Source organism: Carassius carassius, chromosome 33, assembly GCF_963082965.1.
Source record: "Carassius carassius chromosome 33, fCarCar2.1, whole genome shotgun sequence".
Lineage (NCBI taxonomy): Eukaryota > Metazoa > Chordata > Actinopteri > Cypriniformes > Cyprinidae > Carassius > Carassius carassius.
Genome location: NC_081787.1, coordinates 20060024 through 20079342, shown reverse-complemented (window position 1 = coordinate 20079342; position 19319 = coordinate 20060024). Strand labels below are relative to the sequence as shown.

Here is a 19319-nt window from a genome sequence, read left to right as displayed (position 1 = left end):
TGATGGAGCTGATGTGAACTATCCATTGCATTAATGCAGTTTAAGCATGAACTTTCACATAGATCTAAATTTATAGCAGACTGTTATTTGTTTGTTTGTTTTGCAATAGGAAGTTTCGACTTTTCTTTAACCTTTTCTGGACAGCATGCACCATGCTGTTTTGGTTGTGAAGGGTGATAACAGTGGTTTCGGGAAAGTAGTATATTGCATCTCTTTTTTTTTATAGCATTTTTAAGATAAAACCTCTTAAGCAGCCGCTCCTACCTGAATGCAGGAATATCCTGTCTGGCTTTAGATTAAGATACAAAATATGATGGATTGCAATGTGTATGAATCAGCCTTATTTTAGGTTTATTTTAGGCCTTCTGTGTGTGTGTGTGTGTGTGTGTGTGTGTGTGTGTGTGTGTGTGTGTGTGTGTGTGTGTGTGTGTGTGTGTGTGTGTGTGTGTGTGTTATCAACAAGTCATTTTGGTTTCTCATAGTCAATAAGAGCTTTTAATGTAGTTATGGCAAAGGTGATTTAGCTTTTTTTTTAGCACATGGAGGATCAGATGCTGAGATCCTTGAGGCATTACAAAACTGCTTTTTCCCACATACAGAAGAGACCGGGGTTAGTTATATTTCTTTATACTGAAATATAAGTTTAAGTCCATATAGGCACACATCTTAAAGTGTCGAGTACTAAACCTATTGAACATTTGCACCATTATATTCCAAGAAAAAATAGAAAACCATTTATAATCCTATGTGGGATAAGCCATCACTCCATTAAATAACTAATTAAGGCTTTTCAGCCTAATGTAAACAGTAAACAATTCATGAAAAGCAAAAATGTACAAGGTAAGATATAAAAATATATTATTTTGGGCAGCAAAGATTGTGACAACTTGCACTGACCTTCAACTCTTGACTTGAGAACACAAATCACACCTGGTTTTATTGTTACATTTAAATGTATACTAATTTAAGGCAGATGTTTGGGATCAACTATTATGGTTGGTCCTTTGGCACAAAACATCACAGACAGTGAGATATAGCCCTTGGGACAACTAGCCCCGGCCTCTTTAACAACATTCTCTAAATATGATTTTTAATACCATCACAACATATTCTGAACACAAACAATTCCATGTGTAAAGTAACATTCTTCCCACCTTTTACTAATGCGTTAATTATCAGACACTTCCATTTTAATAAACACTTTACCAGTATTATTCCCATAACTAGGATTCATCAATTCTATCATTTGGTGTTTATAGTCTGCGAATGTGCAGTATATAGAAGTTGTATTGAAAATATGCAGTACAGTATATAATATAATATTTAATGTCATTTTTGTTTACATTTATACATTTTATGTATTTGAGAGTGTTGACACTGTGGTGACATGGAAGTCAAATATTTCTTATTTAATATATACAAACAATATGTACATCAGGGGCCCTAAGAATTAGAGTCACACTAGAGTCACTTTTTAAAATGTCTGAATGTCATTGGATTAGTAAAGAGAGAGAGAGAGAGAAAGTGAGCACAAGCATATTTTGTTGGGTTTTAAATTATAAAACAATGGAAATTCTGAGAGCTGACTTTGCTACATACAAAATCACCAAAACACAGCACCGTAGTATCTTACAAGAAGATACTAGTCAGTTTTTCACCTCTAAATTTCATGTTCATGTCATGTTTATGTGTGACATGCCATGTCTTTGTATTTGCTAAATTTACTAAAAACATTTCTGAGTGAAAATTCAAAACAAATCCTACACCATTTCTTTTCAGAAATTGATTATTTTCTTGCAATTGATTAAAAGACATTGGGTGTTTCTTCAGCTATAAACATGTTTGGCCATGTGGTCCTTTTAGCACTTTAGATGACAAACTTCCTTAAAACACACTTTTCACACTCCTTTAACTTTTCCATTAACAAGTAAACAAAGTGCATATGCATCACAGTACAGTTCTGTCAATTACAGTTCCGTCCTTTAGCTTTTTTGGTGGAAGTGACATCTGAAACAGTAAATGTGTTTCACTAAATACCTGGAAATGGTGTGACGTTATTTTACTGTTGGATAGCTCATATAATTAAAAACATGCAATGTCTGTTGTTTTATGTAATTCTTTTTTTTCTTTTTTTCGTTTTTTACATACTTTAAATGTTTATATACATTGAAAGGCATTTGAAAAGTAGAAAAAAATAAATAAATTTGGGCATGACAGTAAATGAGAGTGCTATGGAAAAAGCCATAATAAGTTTGCAGATTCCTCTTGGTATGAATTCTGATGACATTCAGGCATTTTAATCTTGACTAAAGAGTCGAAATACGAGTCTCTTAGGTGCGCTGCGCAGTCAAGCAAACGATTTTCTTAAAAGCCTTTCTGAAGTCCCTGTTGAAAATCGTGTAAATGATGGGATTCACTGAGCTGTTGCAGTAACCAATCCAAAAGAAGAGCTTGAAAAGCGCCTCAGGCGGCTTGCAGCTATGCCCGCAGATGGCCTGGAGACTGTAGGTGAAGAAAAAAGGAAACCAGCAGAGGACAAACACCCCCATGACCACAGCCAGAACGAAGGTGAAGCGTTTCTCCCTCATCTGAGCCAGTTTGGTTTTCGACGCCACCTCGAGCTGTTTGCTGCTCTGCTCCTGACTGGAAACCCAGGAGATCCGGCAGGTCCTCTGCGGGCAGCTGCGCGCGCCGTCCACCCGCCTGTGCTTTGAGAATCGCGAGCTATTTGGTTTGTTGTCGGACGTCGCGCTCTCCTCCAGGTCGATGTCATCCAGCTCCTCCTGTCTCTGGTTGCTTTCCGAGCTGTTGCTGCTCGGAGACACTTTTTCAAACTTATCTTTCCTCACAAAGCACGTCTCGGACTGGGAAGGCTGCCTCTCCAACCCGTTCTTGGCCACAAATACTGTGGACGAACGCTGTTTGGCGACGCGGTAGATTTTGCAGTAGACTGTGATCATGATAAACCCCGGCGCGAAAAACGACACCAGGCACGAAGAGAGGATGTACCAGGTCTTGTCGTTTATTAAACACTCTTTCTCGTTTTGCTTGGTCATCATGAGAGGTGGGAACGAGATGATGGCTGAAATGACCCACACCACCGCGATCATAGACTTGATGCGCTTCGGGGTTCTTTTCAAGTTGTAGCTCACCGCTTTGGTGACGGACCAGTACCTATCCAAACTGATGGCGCACAGATGCACGATGGACGACGTGCAGAACAGAACGTCCAGAGCCAGGTAAAACGCGCACCAGGTGCTGCCGAAGTACCAGTGTCCCATGATCTCGTTGGCGAGGGAGAAAGGAATGACTAGCGTGGCCACGAGGATGTCCGCGCACGCAAGCGACACGAGGAAGAGGTTCTGTGGCGCAAGGAGAGCGCGGCTAGTCAGAACCGCCACGATGACCAGAACGTTCCCAACGATGGTGACCAGAATGATGACGGAAACCACGAGGATGATGAACGCGGCGGCCGTCTCCGTGTACGGCCATGAGGTCATGGTGATGTTTGCATCCTCCTTCGTTGCATTGGACTGAGTTACACCCATTCTGAGTTCATCTTTCTTACAGCCAGGTTAGTTTTTCCAGACTTGACGCGTTAGGTGGTGTCACCCATGCACTGAAACACTTGAGCTGTCAGTGCGCTCTGGTGACGCGACCTTCTCATCCTTGCAGCGTGACAGCTTTTCATCGTGCACGCAGATATTCATTTAATCACAAACTGTTTCGATTCCGATCAGCTGACGCGCAAAAAGAACTCAAGAACAGTTGCGCTGCGCGCGTTCTGTCAGGCGCGCTCCGGAGAGGCGCACGCAGCTCTCCACACAAGCGCTCCACACCGCCGGACTGAATGTGCAGATGTGTGAACTCGAGCTGGAGATAATCACATGACGTCATGCACTAGTCCAACCCATCGCTAAACACATACCAACAGGCCTAGGGTATATTGTGAATGTATATATTTTGCATGAAAACTATAATCACAAAGAAAGTAATTGCGAAGCATATTCCAAAATGTAACATACATTTTTGCTAGAAATGTTATCCTGCATAAATCCTTAATACTCATTAACAAAAAGACGACATTTTATGCAGATTTAATAATAATAATAAACCTTATACATGGTTTCTGAAGGTTTTATAAAGGTAAATGTAAGACTTTTAAAGACCAAGTTCATGCATGTTAATACAAAATGTCACAAGAAATTGGATTCGTGTGTGTGTGTGTGTGTGTGTGTGTGTGTGTGTGTGTGTGTGTGTGTGTGTGTGTGTCTGTGCGCGCGTGTGTATGTGTGTGTGTCAGAATATGTAAATTAATACACAGAGGAAGAGACTATCTGTTTGTCAAAGCTTCCCGAATTTGGACCTCTTGAAGTTTCTCAGCATCAGTCGTAACCTCATCCTCGGTGCTGTTGTCTTAGATCAGCCCATGTGATTTTTATCTTTGTTTTGATTTCTGGGTCATTTTATGTGTAAAAATAACTTGAACAATAAATAGCTGATGTAGTCTTTAATGTGTCTGTATAGACAGCAACAAAAAAATCCAGTGACTAATTTAGGTTTTTTTTCTATAATTTTTAAAGATGTATTCATTTAACTTAAGATTTCACAATGCAATGTGCAATTAACACAAAAGGCAATATTTATCTGATTGAATGTTTAAAAGTATTTTAAAACTCACCTTTTCAAACTTATCCCTGTTCTAAATCTAAACACTGACTGGCCTTCAAAACCAGGCCACAGTTCTGCTGAGCTTAGACATGTTATGACATGAATATAAAATGAAATTGCCCTGGTTATGAATACAACAGACAGTCTCTGATTAAAACTGAGTATTCAAACAATTCATGAGTGTATTCAATGTACCTTTCAGTGTTATTCTATCAATTTATGATGTTCATCTGTGCTTTATTTTATTTTCACAATGCTTACATAAATGTGGTAACTCATTTTTTATACTGTTTATATATATATTAAGTCGGTAACACTTTAGAATAGGTGACACTTGTTAACTATTAACTACGACATTTCTCTCAATAAATTCTTAATTTGTTGCTGATTAATAGTTAGTAAGGTAGTTGTTAGGTTTAGATATTGGGTAAGATTAGGCATGTAGAATAAGGTCAAGTAGAATAAGGCATTAATATGTTCTTAATTAGCACTAGTACATGACTAATAATCTAGTAATATGCATGCTAATAAGCAACTAATAGGTTTTACCTATTCTAAAGTGTTACCATTAATTCTCTCCTTGACATTATGTATAAATATGTGTAAATATATATATTTTCAGACATACTCATAAATAACTAAATCCATGGCATAAACAGACAGAAACAGAGGCTCACAAAACCATCATGGTTTTACAAGTCACATTTCACAATATCAAAAGAAAGCAGAAATAAATGATATTTTGCTTAAAGTTAATGAAGCAGATTTTTGACCATAACATTGTTTCACGTAGACATGTTTTCCATAGTTAAGTATATTTTTAGTGGCAAAACAGTAACAACGTATGTGATTGATTGACTGACTGACTGATGATCCAGATCATCATTTCAGACTAGTCTAGCTCTGTAGTCTCATCAGACGTGATATTTCTGAGCCTTGTCTTTCATTTTGATATTTTCTGTGTACTTTCCAGTAAAAAAAAAAAAATTAATTATGAAGAAATCTAATTATGCAGTGCACCAGATGAGCCAATTAGTGTGTGTGGTTTGAAGACTCAAATGAACCGGCGGTTGAGTGTCACGACTGAAATCAAGTGGCACTGTTCTCTTCAAATCTGCTCAAAGCTTTCATAGCTGCCAAAGAGTCTTCTAGATCTTTAAGCATTCCTCTGATTCCCCTGTGGTGTCTAGACAGCGACTTATAGCCCTTAGATGTAAAAGAAATACCTGCTGCACATCCTCCTGGAACAAATGTGCTTCGGAGGGCTTTTATGTGTGGGTGTTGTGAGGCAGACCACGCCACAGAGGTGGATCTGTTTATGACAGGGAATGACTGCCAACGCTGTCATTATTTGGCAGGGTTCAGCCGAAGAGCAGGACTGACTGCTGGGCGTGTGAGTGTCTGACCAATTTCAGGGTGAGCGAGAGATGTGCTTCTTTCTTTCATTCAGCCAGGAAAACAGCAGGATTGGTTTCCTGCTTCATGGCTTTGATTTGGTAAAACGCCATAAAGAGATTTAGAGAGAGAACTTTGATGACAAACAGAGACAAAAGCGCACTTATAACATATTTCGTCACTGCCATCTGCAGTCTAGGTTTGCATGAATGAGTTTTTTGTTCTCATTTTCCTGTCATTAGGAATAAATTATGTACGTCTTTATTCAGACACCGACAGTGTGTTTATCTGGAACCATATTTGATCATCTGATCGGATAAAAAAATGCAACTAAATATATAATCGTTAGGATTAAAAAAGAGGGCTTTTAGGAATAACACCCATATCTTTTATGGCTTACATCAAATGCTGTGTATCTTCAAACTCGGTGGTGTGGGATGATGGCATTAAATTACTGTATACATTTTTATGTAGCAAATTTACAATGTGCTTTAGATAACTATTGCAAACATGCAATTCTCATTTCTTTAGAAAAAAAAACAAAGCTCATACAATAAAGCTCATTGAAACCTTAATAAATCTCCAATAAGAAATGATCGGTGACAATGCAGATGCATGTGGTGTCACAGGTTGCGAACATTCAGTTTTTCTAGCAAGCTGTTAATTGCTGCAATTACAGCACATTCATTGAAAAAGTGTGGAAGCCCATTTCCACAACAGAATAAAATATACAAAAGATAATTAAACCCTTTTCCACATATCTGACCCTTTTCTTGCAATTTTGAAAAAAAAGGTAGAATTGTAATATATGAACTCAAAACTCCAATTTGAAAGTCAAAAACTCAAATTGCTGGATATATACAAAAAATTCTAAGATGCAAACTCAAAATTGCAAGATATGAATATATATAATAGTGAGACACACTCACATTTGTAAGATATAAGCTCAAAGTTACAATATAAAAGAATTTCAACATATAAAGTCAGAATTGTGAGAAAACCTCAAAAAAGTGAGATACAAACTCAAAACAGCAAGAAATATATATATATATATATATATATATATATATATATATATATATATATATATATATATATGTATGTGTGTGTGTGTGTGTGTGTTTAATTATTATTTTTTTTTTTTCAGAAGCTTCCATAAAAAGTGCTGCAGTATAAGTATTGAGCATTGAAATATGCTTACTTTTTTAAGCTTCAATGCATTGGCAGACTTCCCAATTATGATAATGTTGTTAACGTTGAGCTCTCTGCGGATCTCTGGTGGCCCGTGGACATGCTGTTCCTGTTGTTTTTGGTTTGTGAGGGTTTTTGTTGTTGTTGTTTTCCAACCCACTGGCGGATACACATGCACCTCTGACAGGAGGTGGGTGTAAAGATTTTCTGCATCCTCATACATCCACAACTTCCCCTTCCCTCCTCAGCCCTCAGACAGAAATCTCTCTGAAACAGCTTCCCAACTCCAAAACTAAACAATGCATAACGTCCTGACTGGCACCACATTACTTCCTTGTAATGCCAAATCGACACCACAGTCTGTCAGTTTGATATCGGCCACCATGTTCATATTTGTTTCATTCAGATGTTGTCTTACTTTTAGTAAACTTATGAAAAAGATTTACAAAATGTATGTAGTATATTAATTGCAGTGAAGGATGAATAAAATATCAATTCAAAGTTCTTCATTCTCATTATGCAGAGATTTAAAGAAGCCATCATATGCTCAGATGATCCTGACCGGTCATTTCATCCCTTCATCTGCTGTCAGGTGTCAGTGAGTAAATCAGTGTAAGCGCTAATGTTTGTGTTTTGTGTGATCTGGATTCTCTGGGTCACTAGAATATTTTTTTATTATTTCATTTTAATAAATCAGAATTGTAGCTGTACATTAATGGATGGATCAGGAGTGGGGAGACATTTGCTTGCATTTGTTTTGTGATTTTATACATTTATTTGTATACATATGTTATGTTACGTTATGCTATGTTATGCTATGTTATGCTATGTTATGTTATGTTGAAATGTTTTATTATTATTTCATGATATACATATTAATTTCACTACATAACTTTTTTAATTCATTCATAATTGTTTAATGTTTCCAAATCCTCTGTTTAATTTTTGATCAAAACTGCAGCAGTACATATATGGATAGAGTGGGGAGACATTTTATTTTATTTTATTTTATTTTATTTTATTTTATTTTATAACTTACTAACTAATAATTAAATAAATAATTATAATCATATTATTATTATTTTTATTTTTATTTATTTTTTTTGTCTTGCCAAATCCCTTTGGTTTAATATAGGGTTTTAACTACATTTTCAATAAATGATTTTCTGATTTTAGTGTGGACTTTTTATATTGTATTTTTGCAGGAGTGCATGTCTGATTGTTGAAATTGCATCATATTTTTTTAGCTGGGCTAATTGCTTTTATTGAGCTTCAAGCACAGTTTTATATTAGAAATGACAAGAAACCCTTCATTAAAGCTGTAGTGATTTGTCTTGTGTGAGAGGATGTTAGAATTCAGTCCTGAGATGAAACAGCCTTTGTTATGACTTCATTCTCAGAGGGAACATACACCTCATAAATGTAGAGGGAAAAAATTCAGTACAGCTTCACAATTCCTCACTAAAGCTCTTCAATCCTCTCTGTCTATCTTCACTCACTCACGCGCTTGTTCTTTCTGTCTGGCCAGGCCTCGGGTAGAAAAATGTAGCACGGCTTTGACAGATCTCCCTGGTGGCTATTTTTGTATTCCAGGAGAAGTACTAAATGTTGTAAGAGAGATAGAGAGAGATATGGACTGTGTGGAGACTGGAATGATCTATCTGTCTGTCTGTCTGTCTGTCCGTCCATCCGTCCGTCACATTTTCTGGATTTAATTTTTTTTTTTCCCAGTTCAGTTTTTGCTTTTATTTGGTATAGAAATGTCTTATTTTTCCTTTAGTTAAACAAGTTGGTGGCACCACTACTTTTATTATGTTTCTCATCAACACTGCTGGTGTATTTCAGTGTAGGAGTGATTGAGATGGGCCAACAGGAAGCCTAACAGGTTGGAATTAAAGACTAAAATTAATAAAACTGAAAGTAAAACCATTTTAAACAAACAAATAAATAAAATAAATACTGAGTGAAATATGAAAAACTAACTACAAACAGATAGTTGCCAAGGAAACATTTTTCTTTTTAATACAGTTTACTCAATTTGTTAAATACTAGAAATAAATAAATAACTAATAAAAAATGATAAAACTATAGAGGTGAAACTATACTAGAAATGACAAAAAACACAATAAAATTAACAAAATTTAAATGAAAACTGAATAAAAAATAGTAGGCATGTCTGAATGATACTAAACATTGTTCGTTCATCAACACATATACAGTTTATCTTAAACATTTCAAGCAAAGCATATAAAATTCTTACAAAATGGCAGAATTATTGAAGAATTACAGAATTACATAACACTTTTTGACAGTTCTGCAGCTCTCTAATTTCTTGTTTTCGTGACCTGACCTGCCGACACGAGGCACATGGACAGTCATTAGCATGAATTGGGGTTAAATATCTTGCTTGAGGCCACGATGACTAACCGTTGACATCACATTTAAATAGCAGTTTAAATATTTCAAATTATAAAACGTGTGTTATTCTGTATAAGCCTTTTCTCTATACTGAGTAATGGTGAGTTTCTGTTTTTCACAGCTTGTCCTTGAGCAAATGGGTTTTCATTAATTTCCAGATTTCACTGATATATTCTGTCGTTTTATGCTTACAACAAATAAAGAAACTGAGTTTTGGGATTGACTTTGGATTTCTGTTTATTAATGATAAAGCATGGCAGAATTTATGTATGGATTAATTATTTTTTTTATATAAAATGTATCAAATGTGCCAATAAAGACATTTAACATCTATAATGTTACAATATATTTATTTTTTCAAATAAATGCTGATCTTTTGAAAATTCTATTAATCAAAAATCCTGAAAATAATATATCAGGGTTTCCACTAAAATATGAAGTAGCACAACTGATTTCACCATTGATCATAATAAGAAATGTTTCTTAAGCAGCAAATCGTCACATTAAAATGATTTCTGAAGGGTCATGTGACACTGAAGACTGGAGTGATTCACAGATTTAAATGTTTTAAATTAGATTTAAACAGTTCCTTCAAATTATATGCATCCCTGGTGACCTCAAACCTTTGAACGGAAGTGCACATTTTTGATTGAATTGCATTCATTATTTATTTTACAAAAACTTTCTCCTGTTGCATCAAAGCGCGGGTTGTGATGTTGCAAGTGTCTTAATGAGGCTGTAACCTGCCTTATCTCCAAGGAGTAAATTGCATCTCAGAAGGAAACAATCTCAGGCATCATTAGTTCACTAAACACATAGATCGGTCTGCTAGATCGAAGGGGAAGATGAGTCACTCAAATCCAGAATGGTATACAGTAACTTGCTCCACCTCTCAAATAATTTTCTTTTACTGACAGAAGTGACAGTTTAAAGTTAAAATACTGTTAAAATTGTGATGTTTTTGTCTGCTGTTTTGACTTTCAATCTGACGGCACCCATTCACTGCAGAGGATATATTGGTGAGAAAGTGATGTACTGTTAAATTTCTTTAAATCTATCCCCATGAAGAAACAAACTCATCTACATCTTGGATGGCCTGAGGGTGAGTACAATTCCACCAAATTTTCATTTCTGGCTGAATTATTTCTTTAAGAGATGCTGTTGTTTCAAAGGCCACAACTTAAACCCCATGAGATCCAAGGTGTTCTCACGCAATAAATCTCCTCCAGTCTTGCATGCAGCTGTAAATTCACTTTGTGATTGTTTATCATGTGGGTTTGAAATCCTGCAGCTTGTGTTCAGTTCAGTTAGCAGGTCAGTGGGACGCCCAGCCGCACTTCCTACAGATTCAGACCCAGAACAGTGTGAGTTTACTAACCTCCTCTCACTTTTCCCATCCAGGCTGGGAAATTGGCTGGACTCCCTGTTCATCATGCATCTAAATCCTGGCTTTGGTTACTGCTGTAAACTCTGAACAATTACTCTGGATGTATATTTAGCTGGGCTTTTATTCAAAGTCTTTTTATAGGAGTGCATCTTTTAAAGAAGGAAAGAGAAAAATAACTTAGCTGTTTGGATTGATTTATTAGCTTTGTTTAATTTTTTGTTTGTTTAAAGTGTGATTTATGTTCAGTCTTCTGGAATTATACATTCAGAACAGATTGAGTAATGATCGAAAAGCATCAGCATGTTCTTTCTAATAAATAAATAAATTACAAAAGCCCCCAAAGCCAAAAGCTTATATAATTTTTTTTGCTTTAGTTTGGAGATTTCAGAAATATTTAGTTGCACCCATGAAGATATTACATAATAAAGGCTCCAGCCAAAATAATTGTCTCCTATCTACAGTGGATATAGAAAAGAATCACCCCTCTTTAAAATAATCACATATTGTTGCTTTGCAGTCTGAAAGGAAGACGGACAGGTTTGTTTATTTATTTATTTATTTTAATCTAGCTGTATTTACTAAGTGCAAATTGTGACATGCAAGTGAAAGATATAACAACAACTTAAATAATGAAATAAAAAAACAGAATCACTGAGTTGGAAAAAGGATCTCCCCCTTGTGTCAGTATTTTGTTGAACCACCTTTTGCTTTAATTACAGCCTTTATTCTGTTGGGTCTCTAACTTTGCACATCTAGTCTTTGCAATATTTGCCCACTCTTCTTTACAGAACTGCTCAAGTTCAATTTGATGGTGAGTGTTTGTGGACTGCAGTAATCAGTAAACTGCATTCATTCCATAGATTTTCAATGGGGTTTAAATCTGGACTCTGACTACCCCCCAAAAAAGTATACTTCAAGTTTATTTTATTAAGTATACTTAAGTAAAAGTTAAATTATATTTTTAAGTATACTTGTAAGTATAACAGTAGTAAACATTAAATACACAACTAGTTTACATCTGTTTTTTGTTTTTTTACTGCAACTATACTAAAAGTGAACATAAGTATACTGATTAACTAATTAAATACTTAACTAGCTTAGTAGTTTTGCAAATTACAATCGTAAGTTTCCATTAAGTGAACATTACATTATACTTTAAGAATATTCCTATGTCCCTATGCAGGTATCGATTGGTGTGTGTGTGTGTGTGTGTATATATATATATATGTGTATATATAATTATTATTATTATTATTTTTTATTTTTTTTTATGAATATCTAAACATGCAAACATCAAAAGAAATTACAGGGTATCTGCTTGTAAAGAAAAAAAAAATTCAAGCTTCATGCATTCTTTTTAATAAAAACTTGAATGTGGGTAAGTTTCATTTAAAAAAAAAAAACATTTTGTACAAAAAGCTGAAAAAGCCTATGACTTGGATTCAGAATAATAATTAAAATGTACATGGAGTCCATCAACACCCTAAAGCTTTAAAGTCATTACCTCTTCATTGATCAACATTTTATTCTATAACGGGTGTACAGTTTTGATGCTGTTTTATGTCTAATAGTAGTGTTAGATTACATATGGAAGCATCTGTTGTTTTGGTTTCTCCTTCATTTGTGTTTTGGAAATTATGTACAGAAGGTGCGTAATAGCGCCCCCAACAATATAACAAAGAAAACATGGATTCCTGGAGCACAAGTATAGTTGAAATATAATTAGACCTTTTTCTACCTATAAGACAAGTATACGTAAATGTCATTTTATTTGGATGGTGAGCTGGATTGGATTTCAGCAGACATATAATTTAATGTTGAGGCCAAATAATTCAATTTTAGTCTTATCTTCCTCAGAATCTTTTTTCGTTTTGGCAAGGCTCAGTTGTGACTGAATGTGGCCTTTCTTGAGGAGTGGCTTTTTCTTTCAACTCTCCCATACAAGGCACATTTGTGGAGAATTTGTGATATTGTTTTCACATGCACACAACTCAATTCATGCAGCTGCTTCAGAGTTGCCTCTTGGTTGCCTCCGGCTCTTTCATCCTGTTTGGACTGATGTCCTGATCCAGGGACGGTCTGTGTTGTACTAAATACCTTCCACTACTTAATAATAGACTTTACTCTGCTTCTAGGCATTGATAAAGACTTTGAATTATTATTTTTTATCCATCTCCTGACTTGTGCCTGTCCTGAACTTTATCCCAGAGGTCTTTGGACAGTTCTTGCCACCCATAGATGATTGTTTGCTTCAGTTGTACTACCAAGAACTGAAAAGCTAAATACCAATCAGAATGACCTCAGCTGATCACAGTTGAAAGTCAAATGGCTTTGTGTGCCATTGAGAATGTGATTAGCTACACATGATTGAGTATATAAGCCATTTCTAGGTGGGGGATTATTGATCCTTTCTCCAACTTAGTGTTTCTGGTTTATTTATTTATTTATTTTTCTGACATGTTGGTGTTATATCTTTCACTTGGATGTTATACGTTTCACTGAATAACTACAGCTGGAGAAAATAAAACTGCTTCCGTCTTCATTTCAGGCTGCAAAGCAACAAAGTGTGATTATTTTATAGAGGGGTGATTCTCTTCTCTACCTACTCTACTGACTCTGAAGACATCCAATAAAGTTGTGAGACACTATCAAAACTTTTATGAGATGAAAAATTAAACATGCATGTGTGCATCAACTCTGTCAGCAGGGCTAATTGTCATCTGATAGGTTTGAAGACTAATATAACTGCCTCTGATCTGCCATTGCTGCACTGTTTGCACATTTCAACCAATGCAAAACAATTCCGTAATAATTTGTCACTTTTTGTGTTATATTCATGTAACATTAATGTTTAATTTTGGGTAAATTTAAAGTAAATTATGAAAGAATTGTCATTTTTGGGTGAACTATCACCTTAATCATTCGCTCTGATTAGATTTTCCCTCTGTCGCATCTTGCATATAGTATTTCTCCTCTGGATGTTGATTGATGTGCATGCAGGGCCAGTGAGGGAATGAGAGCTTCAGTGGAGGAAATCCTGCCACCATCTGAGTCCCAGTCACCCATGAGAAATGATTCCTTGCATGCTTGCTTGGACCAGAGGCTGGAGATATACGCTCATACTGCAATTACGGGTTATATGGAGCTTGACCTGCCAGACTGATGATAAAAAAATGGAGGGAAGGTATAAATCGATTAATGGCAGAATGTGAGGGAGGGAAAATGGAGTTCTAGAGAGTTAAAGAAAATTATACATTTGCATACAGGTTTAAATGTGTTTGTGTTTTTTCAGAGTTGAATACACATCAACTCATGTGGATTCATGTTACTGTGGGGACCTAAACTGAGGTCAACATGTGGAAACAAACTTATAAATCATGCAGAATGAGTAAAAACATGCCGAAGGTTATAAGGAGTAGGCTAACAGATAATATGGTTTGCACAGTATAAAAACAATTACGTCTATGGAGAGTCCCTTCAAGGATAGTTTTTGCGACTGTCTTTGGTAGACTGCAATTTTAAGGAGAAAATGCTCAGCAATCTTCTGTCTGATATTCTGCACATGGCTTGCCTTTAACCAAATTAAGAATTTCTTATAGACATGTAAACAATCAATAAAGGGGGTCTTTAACTCTAAATGTTAAACTTTGATTCCTAATTTGTGCTATGCTTTTGAAAGATGTCATGTGGCCTGTTGCCCTTAGCAACACCGTACCAACCACTTAGAACTCTGTAGCAAGTGCATACCAACCCTGACCACCCACAACACATTGTGGCACAGACAAAAACAACTCACTTTTACATATTCTTTTTCTCAAGAAATTAAATCTCCCTGATCTTCTATTCTTCTTTCCTCCAGTGCCTTGCTCCTTCATCCCTTTCTTATTCCCTCCACACTGATGTGTGTCCACGGCCCACTCTTGAACCATCTGGAGGAGTGTGTGTCAAGCGCTGCTGCCTGTGTGTGTGGCGTGTGTGTGTGTGTGTGTGTGTGTGTTGTATTGAGGGTGACAGGCGCTCTGACTCTTGCTGTGGGTCACTGTCAGAGAGGCAGCAGGTGTTCCACAGATTCTTCAGCCAGACGAATTCACTTTCTCTTGCCTGTTTGCTCATTTGATCAACATTCTCTGGTCACTTTCTGATTCAAATTCTGGATATTAAAATCAGGTCTCAAGAAATTATAGGTTGTAACATGTTTGTATCATTGTTGTATCAAAACAACAACGACAAAAACAAAAACTAAAAAAAAAACAATTGTATACAAATTCTAAAAATGAAGGCTGCTAATAAATTGTATTAATAATTCATAATTTAGTTTTACATCAGCATTTTGCCCTCTTTCTCTGACCCTTACATTAAAATTTGCCCTTTTTTTGCCTACTGTGCCTTTTAGACTTCTGTGCAAATGCCCTTTACACATGTGTGTGTGAAATGAGCTACTGCGCTCTGCTGTCAGATCTAATATAGTGTTTAACTGCTCCATCCTTCAATAACAAGCTCTCTGCAAAGCCTGAAATTACATTGTGACGCTGGAACTGTTGAGGTCACACCCATGTGATTATTTCAGGGCTAAATTTAAAAGTACTCTTTTGTTTAAAAATATCTGGGGGAATTTGATAATGGCCCCTTTAACCCTACTGTGTTATATTTAATGCACACATTTCTGAGGCCTCTAAATGATCAACATGAACTAAATTTTCCAGCTAAACCTGGCACACTCAATCTAGATACCTATTGTCGTCTGACAGAGAGTTTTAACAAGTAAAAGGAACTTATGTTTTTGGTGTAATTCTTCAACCATCCACCTTCAGCTCATGCTTCACCTATCTTTTTACTGTGGAATCTTTGCTAAGTTTTATCAAGCAAATGTAAGAATAACTTTGATATTGTGAGTATTATTTAATGATTATTAAGTCTTACTTAGTTTTCATAAACTAAGCATTTGAATTTCATCTTATTAAGATATAGACAACTGATATTTATACCATTTAAGTTCATGCTATACTGATATTAAGATCTCATTGACTTACATTACAAGCAATCAGAATTTTATCAATTTTTTTGTTCAAAGAAATATCACCATCTGCACCAAATTGCAATTTTTGCTTGTTTTGGGCCGCTGAATAGGATTAAGCTGTTTTACCCTCCATATTCTCACCATATCATACTGTATGAGCCATAAAAGCCTGATGTGTCAAATTAACAAAAAAACTACATACAGTATGCATGCTTTATACAGTATATAAAATCCATTCCCACAATGCATTAACTACCAAAGAATCTGTTCTGATGAGTGAAATAAACGAAGAGGAATAAACTCTACTAACCTATATAACGATAAATCTATAAATCATGGCACGTTGATTCATGACTGTTTTGACTGTGTTGCATCATGATGTGTGTTTTGTGAGTGGAGTCACGTTCAGTGTTCTTGATGAGTGAGCTGAAACAAACGTTTGGAAAGGCTTTAGAAACAGCCCATAAATTAGTAAAGAGAGATATCTCAGACAGGCTCCTGAAAAAATAGTACGCACAATTGAACAGGTTATGCTTTTTATATACACTACTGTGATTGCCAAGAATATGATAAATTACATTTAGTCTGATTAGTGTGGCGCAAGCTGAATATTTTGTCCATGTATGGGACATTGTGACTGCAGAATCATTTGAGATTCATTTCAGGCCTAATTTGATTTTAAATGGATTCAAAAACAAACAATAAATAAATAAAGTTGGGGTTTCTATGGCGTTCTGAGTCGTTGCTACGCCGTTGCTAAGCCTAAATCGCAAAAGTGCCTCCTCAAAAAAATATATATGAGAAAATAATCCACAGTACAAAAGTATAACACTGCAAATATTATGAAATACGCCATTAAAAAGTGTATAAAATACCCATAAATCATGATCTGAGTTTTTTTTTTTTTTTTTTAGTGAGTCAATTTGTTAAAACTTACTGGTTTGATCAGAAAAATACGTTTGGGGGGAAGTCGTGGCTTAGTGGTAAGAGATTTTAACTCCTTTTGGGTTAGAGTCTCGGGCCTGCAATACCACGACTGAGGTGCCCTTGAGCAAGGCACTGAACCCCCAACTGCTCCCCGGGCGTCGCAGCATAAATGGCTGCCCACTGCTCCAGGTGTGTGTTCACAGTGTGTGTGTGTTCACTGCTGTGTGTGTGTGCACTTTGGATGGGTTAAATGCAGAGCACCAATTCGGAGTATTGGACACCATACTTGGCTGTATGTCACTTCACTTTAAATATATGCTTTGTTAATTAGACCGGTCATTTTGTTGTGAAATCTTTACTGATTTTTATGAAGTAAACTTTAAAATAATATTTATATTGTTAATAATATGTCAAGATGTACACTTGCTGGACTGCAGTAACTAAGGTTTCCTTGATTATAACAGTAATTTTCAGAAAAATGTATACAAGACGTAGTCAACCAGACGATGAACATTATTAACAGCAATTATTATATGATGCAGTCACACTTGTAGCAATATTTGTTAGTTCTGTTGTTGATTCAGGGTTAGCATCATCTGGGGTCCTCTGAGGGTCAGCATCATCTCTTCTCAGGTGTTCTGGATCCAGACTGGAGCTTGTGTAAATCCTAGTTACCAAGGGATGTCAATCCCTTGGCAAAACATAGAAACAAATAGAGACATAATTAGCGTAGCTGCTATTCCAACTAAGTAAAATTAATTAGTTTAACCCAAGCTAAAGAATAAGAATGCGCATTTGATCAGATACAACTGCAGCCACAATTTAAGAGATACATTATTCAAATGCTTGGCGAAAGAGATGCGTTTTTAATCTAGATTTAAACAGAGAGTGTGTCTGACTAAAACTAAAACTGTGACTGGTAACTTACTACAAGTCAGATGATCAGATGGACTCTGAGTTTGGTGGTTCTTAACCAGAAAAATCTTGTTGTTAACAAGGCTTGATTTAGCCAAAGTACTGGCTATGCGAGAGCAATGGGCAGTTAGTGTTTCTAGCGCCCAGACACAAATAAAGCAGCATGTCTTATCTAAGCCTGAACACAAGAGTGGCAGCCTTGTTAATCAATAGGATCAGGGGCGTAGCACCAAATTTTGGGCCCTGGGTACAAACAATCTTGCTGGGCCCCCGTAACAAATACCATAGTGATACCAATGGATGGGATATTTTGAAGAAAGTTGGTAACCAAACGACTGATGGACCCCATTGACTTCCATAGTAGGAAAAAAAATACTATGGAATTCAATGGGGACCAGCAACTGTTTAATTACCAACCTTCTTTAAAATATCTTCTTTTGTGTTTAGCAGAAGAAAGGAAATCATACAGGTTTGGAACGACTTGAGGGAGAGTAAATCATGACAGAATTTTAATTTTTGGGTGAACTATCCCTTTAAAGGCATTTTTATCCCTTTTTCCTCTTAACACTTAATTACTAATTACTAAGTGTTAAAACAGGCAATTCCGCTAAAAGCTCACCTTTGTCTCACTGTCACTGCTTTCAACTGGCCATGATGAGGGGCCTGCTGCTGCAGGGTCTGAAACTGAAATATAGGCTATGGCTTCAAATGGTTGCTAAAATATCCTTTATTGTCACAATACCTTTTTTAAACTGTTGGCTAAGTACAAGTTAATCACTGATTATTTGTCTGTTTAAAATAAATGCAGACTAGAATCACAGGGTACACTAATCGGCAAACTAGACATTCAGTCTTTGAATTACGTTTTAAAATAAGTCATTTTCAATCATTAAGATGTGCATTAAACTGAGAACAATCCTGTACTTAATGTAAGAGCGTGCGCGAGCTAATTTGCATAATAGGCCTAATGCGGTAAAATAGACGCTAAAGATCTGAGTTTTCGCAAGTGTAAGATTTTGACAATGGAGGGAAATATAGTGTTTTCACGTGAACTTCTGACTCTGGGGAGAAATCCTCCAAGAGTAGATATTTATGTTAAAACAATGACAATGCTCGATGATGAATTTGGAGCTCACCTTTCTTTTAAAAAAACTGAGTGAGCAACGGCTTGCCCTCATTTGCCTTTCTCTCTTAAAGGAGCATTTCACCCGTGGGAACATTGATCTTCATTGAAAGTGGGTCATATATGTAGTCGAAATCTATTAAAACTTTCGAATTTGGTGCCTTTTTGACCGAGTTATTACAGAAAGTAACTTTAGGGCTCATTTGTATGGAAAACCACAACTCCCACAATGCAACACATTTGCACAGCTCCACAAGCCACTCCCACTAATCCAG

At 36.1% G+C, this 19319-nt stretch overlaps 1 protein-coding gene across 1 annotated transcript; it reads right to left on the bottom strand.

Moving 5' to 3' along the window:
- Positions 1-2145: 2145 nt before the first annotated feature.
- On the bottom strand, positions 2146-4082 carry LOC132114306 (alpha-2 adrenergic receptor-like). Its single transcript, XM_059522417.1, has one exon. It carries the CDS (start codon positions 3546-3548, stop codon positions 2331-2333), a length of 1218 nt encoding a protein of 405 aa, XP_059378400.1. The 5' UTR covers positions 3549-4082; the 3' UTR covers positions 2146-2330.
- Positions 4083-19319: the final 15237 nt, after the last annotated feature.

What these genes read in the sequence shown, in the direction of transcription:
- LOC132114306 (XM_059522417.1), bottom strand. Translation starts at nt 3,548, where the DNA reads ATGGGTGTAACTCAGTCCAATGCAACGAAGGAGGATGCAAACATCACC.